Genomic DNA, 9,989 nt, shown 5'->3' on the forward strand with positions numbered 1-9,989 from the left:
ACGGGCAGAATTTGAATTGAAAAGCTGTACGAATTTTTTCTTGGTTGCATAATTCTACCACTGGATTCCACACACTTGCTAATAATAATAATAATAATAATAATTAGATTTATTGCATAAATACACGTAGATAATCAGATGTTACAAATTTAGCTTTTGTTGTTCAAATCAAATCAAATCAAATCAAATCGTTTATTTGCAGATTGGTATTACATTGTTGGTAGGTACACAAAACAAAGGGACAAACAATCCGCCTTAGATGGCATGCAAAAAATATATATGATCGTACAATAATTATACAATAATAATACTATCTTAAATCAATCGATATTATTAAAATAAGAATAAAATTTAAGAGTGATATCAAAAGTACAAATATTATTATTCATGTCAAATTATAATCACTGTAAATGTCAAACCTATAATATTGTGTCTGTTAAATATTCTTGGATGGTATAATAACATTTCCCAATAAGTAATTTTTTTATCTTATCTTTAAAATCCACAAGATTCATGCTTCTGTTGGCCAGCGACGCTGGCAATTTGTTGTATATTTTAGGCGCCATAATGAAAATACTATTCCCAAATAACGCTGTGGAATGTGGCTTATACAATAATTTATTTTTCCTGCGTTCGCTATCACTATATGTAAACAAGTGATTGTTTTTTTTGATAAATATCAGAACTTCATAAATATACAAACAAGGACAAGTTAGTATTTTCATTTTCTCAAAATACGGTTTACACGTATCTGTGGGACGCAAGTGACATATAGCTCTTAGACACTTCTTTTGACATTTAAATATTCGCTCTCTATCAGACGAATTACCCCAAAATATTATACCATATCTTAAACTTGCTGTGACATACGCATTGTATGCAATTATAACCGCTGTCTGATTAACCACTTTCGACAGCATATATAATGCAAACGAAAATCTGTTTAATTTTAAACACAAATTCTCAATATGATTCTTCCAATTAAGGCTATCATCAATTTGCAAGCCTAAAAATTTTGTGTTTGTTGTTACCTCAATTTTTTTACCTAAATACTTAATGTCTAGTGCCATACTATTACCTTTATTCATGAATGTCATAATTTTTGTTTTGTCAAGATTAATAATTAAATTGTTAAATGTCAGCCAATTAATAATATTACATATTGTATCATTTATATCATTTTCAAATTCTATTTTATTCTCACCCACAAAGATCACTGTGCTATCGTCAGCAAATAAAACCATCTTATGATCGGTTACCCTGGGAAAATCATTAATATATACTATAAACAGCAGTGGACCCAATATACTACCCTGCGGAACTCCAGTTATTACAGTTTTTGACTCTGATAAATATGCAGTTTCAGTTTTATTGTACCCGACTAAACTTGTAATCTGCGTCATTTGCTGCCTACCTGTCAGATATGAATTGATCAATGCCAGTGCGTTCCCTCTAATGCCGTATACACTAAGTTTATCTATTAATATGTTATGGTCAACGTAGTCAAATGCCTTAGTAAGGTCCATGAACAACGCGCATACGAGCTTCTTTTTATCCCTATTAACCATAACCTCCTTAAGAAGGTTATAAATAGCCAAATTGATCGATTTATTCTTTCTAAAACCTATTTGAACATCGGAGAGTACACCATTTTTTTCGAAATAATCATTTAAGCAATTATAAATATATTTTTCTAATATTTTGGAAAAAATTGGAACTAAAGATACGGGTCGATAACAGTCCATATCCTCTGTATCGTGTTTTTTAAATAACGGTTTCACTATAGACACTTTAAGTTTTTCCGGATAAACACCATGCTCTACACATAAATTAGTGATGTAACTTAGCACTGGCGATATTAACTCTGACACATATTTAACTACTTTAGTATTAATCTCATCATACCCACAGCTATTTGTATTCTTTAATAGCTTAATAATGTTTTGTATCTGCTTGGGTGATGAAGGTTTCAAAAAAATTGAGTTATATTTATTCCAAACAATATTAATTTTTTTATTTGTTTTAATATTTTTTCGATTGAGAAAATGCTCGTTAAATGCCTCTGCTATATCTTTAGGGTTTGTTACAATTAGGCCTTCTTTTTTAATCTGATATATTTTATTTTCACTACTTTTAGTTTTATATTCATTTATAATGCTCCATGTAGTTTTAGATTTATTATTAGCAGTTTTAATTTTGTAATCGTTTTGAGCTTTTTGAGTTAATTTTATAATATTCTTTAGCCTTCTTCTGTATGCTTTAAATTCTTTTTTATGTATATAACTACCTTTTCCTCTACATTTCCACAATAACTTTCTTTTATTTTTACAACATTGCCTTATGCCCTTTGAAATCCATTTTGGTTTTTGATGCGAATGTATTTTTACTTTTATGAGCGGAAAGCTGAGGTAGTAAAACAACGTAAACAATTCAAAGAATCTATTGAAAGCCTCGTTTGGCTCAGATGTTTCATATACTTCTGTAAATGTTATATTCCGCATACATTCTTTAAATTTAGTCATATATTCCTTGCAGAAATCTCGTCTTATAATGTACCAGTGAGTTACAAAGTTGTTGAAACAGTGTATTACCATTAATTTGGTGTGCAACTTACAATCATATTATATGTAATAAAAACATACAAGGAAAACATTACAAAAGAAATTACAACTACAATTTGGACGCAAAAATATTTAAATTAACAAAGTCATTCTTGAGTAATATACATTATATTGTTGATAGTACATGCATACAAAAATTATCGAGAATAATAATATTAAGTAAAGTCAAAAAATTCATTAATTGAGTAAAAACACTTAAATAATAGCCACTCATGCAGTTTCCTCTTAAATAAAGGAAGATTCATTCCTTTTATGGAGTCTGGCAACTTGTTATATACTCGAATAGCCAACAAAATGCATTTTCTCTATATAAGGCTAGTTTAATCCTAGGTACAAGAAGACGATCCTTATGCCTTGGTTCGTTGTCAAAATGCTGTCCTCGAGTTTTAAAGTACTCGGGATACCTTTTCACAAACAGACAAACTTCTTTTATATATAATATATATGCAAGGTAGAGGTAATATTTTTAATTCCTTGAATAAAGGTTTGCAGCTGTCCATAAAATGAGCCTTACTTATGGCACGAACGCATTTTTTTTGAACTTTGAAAATATTGCCTACATCTACAGAATTTTCCCAAATGACTATACCATATCTGAGCACAGAAGATACATATCCATGGTAAGCACATAAAACTGCCTCTCTGCTAGACACTTGTCTTAATCTTTTAATAGCAAACACAAACTTGTCTACTCTATCACACAGGTCGTTTATGTGCGCCTTCCAGGTGCAATGGCAGTCTAGTGTAATACCTAAGAATTTAAATACAGTAACTTCCTCTATAACCATATTTTTATATTGAATTAGTAGTGGTATTTTTTTTGCTCTAGTTGTTCTAAACGCAACAAATTTTGTCTTGTCAACATTTATTTGTAGGTTATTATTTTCTAGCCAATGTATTATATTAGCAAATGTAAAATTTATGTCCGATTCAAGCAATTTTTCGTTTTTATTCTTAATGATTAACGTAGTGTCATCGGCAAATAATAAACACTGGTGTTCGGTTACGTTTGGAAGGTCGTTAATGTACAGCAGAAATAGCAAAGGACCTAAAATACTTCCTTGTGGAACACCAGAACCGTTATGTATAAAAGAAGATTGTGCATTAATATTTTCACCGTTCATTATTTTACTAATCTTTGTACATTGCATTCGTTCGCTAAGATAGCTTTGAAACCAATCATTGGTGATGCCGCGTATTCCATACTTGTCTAATTTAGAGAGCACTATATCATGATTCACAAAATCAAATGCCTTACTCATATCGAGAAATATAGTAACAACGGGTATTTTCTTATTCAAACATTCTGTGACCGTCTTAATGAGATTGAAACACGCTTTGGTTGTTGAACTATTTTTTTGAAATCCGAACTGTTCTTCCTTTAAAACATTTGACATCGTAATGAAGTGATTCAACCTAGTGTACATCGCCTTTTCAAAGATTTTTGAAAATGTAGTTATAAGAGCGATCGGTCTATAGTTACACATTTCATCACTTTCACCTTTTTTAAAAATTGGATTTATTACAGACTCTTTCAATTTTTTAGGATATCTACCCTGCACAAAAGACAAATTAATAAGATAACTTAGTGGGACGCTAAGCTCTTGGGCTATTTCTTTAACGATGTCTGTCCTTATGCCATCAGATCCCACTGAGTTACAATTTCGAAGCGATTTTATTATTTTTAAAATTTCATACGAGTTAGTAGGAGTAAGAAATAAGCTGTTGACGTTTAAGTCGATTTTTTCTCTTAGAGCATGAGGAATTCTTGTTTTACATTTATTAGTTAGTTGTACAAAGTAGTTGTTAAAAGATTCTGCAATTTGTGTAGAAATGCTGCCTACATTGTTTTTAATAACTGACCATGTTGCCTTGGATTTGTTGTTATGGCGAGTTACATATAACGTATTCTGAATTTTATGAGAAGTATTTATACATTTTTTTAATAATCTATTGTAATTGTTGTATTTAAATTTGTTTCTTTTTTTATTACACGCTGTTTTTATATAATTTAGATATAAACGTCTTTTTACTATACTAGATCTTTTTATGCCTTTCGTCAGCCATCTTACCTTTTCGTTTTTAAACTGACACCTGACTTTTATGAATGGAAAACAAAGGTCGTAGAACAATTTAACGTCTTCCAAAAAATAGTCGAATGCTTCATCTAAATTCATTTTTTCAAATACTTCTGCAAAAGATAATGATTTCATGCATTCTTTGTATTTACGCTTATTTTCTGTACAGTAGTCTCTTTTATAGTCGTACCAATAAGAGTTGATTCTTTGATTTAGTACATTTATTGATAAAGTTTGAGCAGTCTCATGGTCCGACAGCCCCAGAACGTGAACTCCATATCTAACTGATTTTACATTACTAGCGAATAAATCTAGGCATGCGTTTCGCCCTAGTAGGCACATTAATATGAATTAACATATTATAATTACTTAAAATGCCTTTGAGTTCTTGTGTAAATTTATTACCTTTTAATAATATATTTATGTTCCAGTCCCCGCAAATTACCACTTTGTATTTGGAATTGCGCGTCAAAATGTCTAGTGTTACGTTAAGTTTATTAAAAAACATTTGAATGTTTTCATCCTTTGGTACTCTGTAGATACAACAAATTATTTGGTTACATTTGGGAAGCTCAATGGCACAACATTCAAATTCATATTTTTTTGCTAATTTGTTTATAGAATTAATCTTTTTGAATTCTAGGTTTGATAAATTATTTATTAGTATACAAGTTCCGCCTCTTTTTTCATTTTCCCTCGAATACGACGATGCTATCGAGAAATTATTAATTTTGATATTACGCTCGGTTCCCTTTTTCAAGAAAGTTTCACTAAGGCAAATTATGTCAATGTGTATGCTTTTATATCGCAGTTCATTGAGTGCAATTTCAATCGAGTCGGTTTTTTTTAAGACTGATGCTATATTTTGATGTAAGATTGTTATACCTTTATGTGTTGCTGGTTTTGCAGTCACGAAAAAGCTTATTTGGTCTAGAAACTTTCGGGCGATTGATTATTTTTGGAAAATAAAAAGGCTAATTTAAAACCGTCCTCACGATTGAAGTTTTTGTGCCTCCGAATTTAAATGACTTCATGGACTAGTCTTGGAATATAAATGAATAATAATAACTTGTGTGATTCATTGTCTCTAATCGCTTTTATATGTTCGGTAACCCGAGCGGCTATGGATCTTTTTGTTTGCCCAATGTAAGAGCTTCCACAGCTGCAGTCGATCTTATATGGGGCATCAAGGGCAATCTTTTGTAAAGCGTTGAACTATATTCAAGAAGTTCGATTAACCACGAAAATCTTAGTTTAAAATCTCCTTTTCTTTTTAAGTAAAAACATAAGAATACTCACAGAGTTTACTCCTTGGGGGGCATCCCCGGGACACTTCGCAGCGCTGACGATGCAGGCGCCACAGCCACCTTCCAGGCACATATACTTAGTCCCGCGGAGATTCAGAGTTTGACGTAGGTACTCCAGCAAAGTAGTGGTTGAACTGACATCGGAACCAACTAGAAAGGAGTAAAGTCATCAGTTTTGACCTCTTGCTCGTTCTAAGGTGGACAATTATAACTAGCTTAAAGAGCCCACTGCTAGACTGAAAGCCTCCCGCAACGGGAGGTTTTACCCATAATTTACGCAGACGGGTTGGTCATCGCAATAAATGGTAGTAGTAGCACAGAGGACGCTGCTGTTCGTACGTCTTTATATTTCCTTAAGTGCATGGGGAGTTGATAATGCGGAAAGGTGGACAATCCCTATCCCTACTAATACTATAAATGTCAATGTAAGTTTGTTTGTTACGCTTTCACGCAAAAACTACTACCGATCCTCATGAAACTTTGTACACATATTTTTGGAAGTGTAAGAAGTGATATAGAATACTTTTTATCCCGACATTAAGCTCGGTTCCTTTGGGAGAGGGGATGAAAGTGTTTGACGGTTTTACACCATAACTCCGACAAATTATAACCGATTTAAATAATTATTTTTGTACATAGAGGTTATAGTATGTGTTTAACTTTGCCTAAAATTTGTGTAGATCGGATGAATTTGGTTGGAGATAGAGGGCAGAACTCCTCAGCAGACAGCAGCAAACCCCTCATTGAAGGCTTAGATATACTGAATACTTTAATTTTTTTTACTACTACAACTAAATTGAATGCCACATAAACGACAGCTAGTATAGTTATTAAAATACTTTAATCACATGCTTAATCCAAGAATAGAAAGGTAACTTTTTATTCGGGGGTCTACACATCAGTTTTAAAAATTAGGAGAGTGCTGCTAAGAGATGACTTACAGGTATGGGTTAAATATAACTGTCATATTATAAAAAAACTCGTATTTTTTTCTTTTAATAATTGATTATATGTAATTACACCCCCTTAAACCGGCTCACAGCATTACAAGACCGGACAAGAGGTGACACAAAAACTCTTCTGTTGCTAGACATATTTGATATTTGGACACTTTTAATTTACGTTTCAAGCTTTTAATATCGCTTATATAAAAGCCAGACATAGAATATGACGTGAAAGTAGAATTGACTTTGCCCGACATAGCAACACTATCCCACGCAAGGTCAATAGTTTTATGATGGCGTAATAGTATATTAAAGCGTAAGCAATCAAAAATACAACGATGTTAAAACAAAAAGTTTGATAAGCATTTACATAGTGTAAGCCAACAAAGTAAATAAATAAAAAATGAATATACTACGTCAATACACACATCGCCAGTAAGCGTTAGCTTGTGTTATGGGTACTAAGATTACTGATGAATATTTTATAATAAATACCTAGAATATACATATAAACACCCAGACACTGAATAACATTCATGCTCATCACACAAACATTTTCCAGTAGTGGTAATCGAACCCACGGCCTTGGACTCAGGCTCAGCAGCGCCGCTGCCCACTGCGCCAGTCGGCCGACAAACAAAAATACAGAAGTTTATTTTGTTCTCTTGTAAACATTCCCACTTCGTTGCTCAGTTGTGAGCGCTTTGGTCTTTTATGTGAAAGTCCCGGGTTTGATCGCCGACGGGCCTGATAAGGAACCATAGCTCAGAGAACCGATAGACGTTAGGCTTCTAAAGTGCTAGAATGGTTACCCCGTACCGGTTAAAGCACTTTTTGGTCGCCCCCCAAAAAGTGGATGGATGAAATTAAACGAGTCGCGAGTTGAAATAAGCGTGGGCCGCTTATTTCCAGCGTTCCAGAATCAAGCGGCCCAGGAACGGATTTCGGAACTCACTGCAAAATATCTATGTCCAGCAGTGGGTTAATCGATTGAAGTCATGATCTAGACGAAATGTTAACCGGATAACATCCTCGATTGTACAACCAGGTGACATTGTATTTTCAGTCAAGGGTTATTTTTAAGGCGTCAAAGTAAACAAGCAATATTTCAGCTTGGCTAATATAAAGTTTTAGATTGTTGTGCTGTTTTTTAACTTTCAACATACTATTAGCCCGCTACCATCTTAAACTCACTTATACACCAGCAGGGCTACTATAGGCAGGAGACAATAATTATATCCCTGGGTTATATCCCCTGACAAGGTATATAATCAACGTGTCCACCTGCTAAAGCACGGGAACGTAAAACAGGAGAAGTTCACCCCCGCTTATATAACACATATATTTAGATATTATTTCCACTTGTGCGCCAGTGCTCTGAACTCTTGATAAAGCTGTGGGAAAAGATACATTTTTATCCTTTCCCCGTGGATATAATTGTCTCTACAGTCTTGTCATTGCAGTAAAGGGTAACTGGTAGAGGATTAAAAATGCTTGAGGATTCAAACGATATACAATAATGATATTTAAACACACCCGAGTAGTAGCACCCGTTGACTCGAAAAGTAACCTGATCCATGACCGCTGTTTAAAAGCGCACCGCACGTACTAAAACAAGTTATATTTTGGCACAATCACCGCAAAGTTGACCAGTTTATTTTGTTTTACTAGAACAGTTATGCGACTCCTTCCACTTAGGCCACGTAGCAATCAACAGTCTGTATGCGTCCACAGCTTTAACATCAGATTGTGCAACCATAAATCCTCCACCTTCTTTATAGTCTCAGTTCACTGACCCCTATTACCAAGACTTGACTTTGGTCTTTGTAGTAGCGGTCAAATGGCAGCTTTAATATTGGCCTTGTTTATAGTTCCAAATGTAATACGACAGTTTCTGGAACTGATAATATAATTGTTTTAATAATTCAAATGTCCTTTGGCAGTCGTAGTTCTTTACAGCGCAAAGTTGTAAAGCTGTGATTTGTCTTACGAATGAAGAATAAGTCTCATAAGAAAGCTCAAGATCACTCAGCGTGTAATGAAGAGAGCAATCCTTGGAGTATACGTGATCAAATAAGAAATGAGGAGATCCGTAAAAAACCCGAGTTACCGACATACCTTGAAGTGTCACAAAGCTGAAATGGCAATAGGCGGCGCACATTGCTCGCAGAACCGATGGACGTTAAAGTTTCAAGGTGCTGGATTGGCGACTTCTCACCGTAGTCCAGTAATTTAAGCTTAAATAAGGTAAGAATCTCGGAATTCTAGATACCCAGCTCTAAGTCTGTAAATACTTGTATAAAAGTTGTCTCAAAACCTACATATGGTAGAGTGTACGCAACTATTAAATTTAATGGTCAAAGGTCACAAAAATTATTATTATATTGCGATTGCAATTGCAATTGCGATTCAGTATTAGATAAAAATAAAGATCAATAAACTACCACCTATCAAAGCTTCGCGCACTGCCGCTTAAAGCAATATATTTATTTTTATTTGTAGGCACTGACATACGAAGTTCGTTTTAAATCTTAACATTGAAATGACATTTGAAATCCTTCAAGATTGAATGACGGGCAAAATAACTAGATAAAGATAAGTATTTCCTCATTAAACCAGTTTTTACCAGCTTTTATTTAAGTGACAATGTTTGTATGTGAGGTAATCGCTATCATCTCACTACCATGTAATTCTCATGTACGCATCGAAAGATATTTTTGACTTTGATAAACTTTTGACGACCTCCTTGGTGCAGCGGTGAGTGCTGTGGCTTTTAGTTTGTTATCCCCCCTCTTCCTGCTTGTGTCGTACGAGGCGACACACGGAAAATAATGGAGAACGGGCAGCAACATCCTCTGTGCTACTACTACTAACATGTGCTGTGATCACCAACCCATCTGCCCAGCGTGGTGATTATGGGCAAACCCTCCCTTTAGGAGAGGCATTTAGTCCTGCAGCGGATTAAAGATATCTTCTCTGTAGAATCTGCCTTCCTAACTGGTGGTAGAGTCACTACAAACACACATGCTTGATGTTTCA

At 34.1% G+C, this 9,989-nt stretch overlaps 1 protein-coding gene across 1 annotated transcript in view; it reads right to left on the reverse strand.

Moving 5' to 3' along the window:
• The window catches only part of LOC120631672 (xanthine dehydrogenase-like), a 169,171-nt gene extending 160,642 nt beyond the window's left edge, over positions 1 to 8,529 (reverse strand). The window contains exons 1-2 of the mRNA XM_039901340.1: positions 8,487 to 8,529; positions 5,999 to 6,156 (exon numbers count right to left, since the gene is read on the reverse strand). Coding sequence (XP_039757274.1) covers positions 5,999 to 6,156; positions 8,487 to 8,529 — 201 coding nt within the window. The remainder of the gene's footprint in view (positions 1 to 5,998; positions 6,157 to 8,486) is intronic.
• Positions 8,530 to 9,989: the final 1,460 nt, after the last annotated feature.

This window comes from Pararge aegeria, chromosome 18 (assembly GCF_905163445.1).
Source record: "Pararge aegeria chromosome 18, ilParAegt1.1, whole genome shotgun sequence".
Classification (NCBI taxonomy): Eukaryota; Metazoa; Arthropoda; class Insecta; order Lepidoptera; family Nymphalidae; genus Pararge; species Pararge aegeria.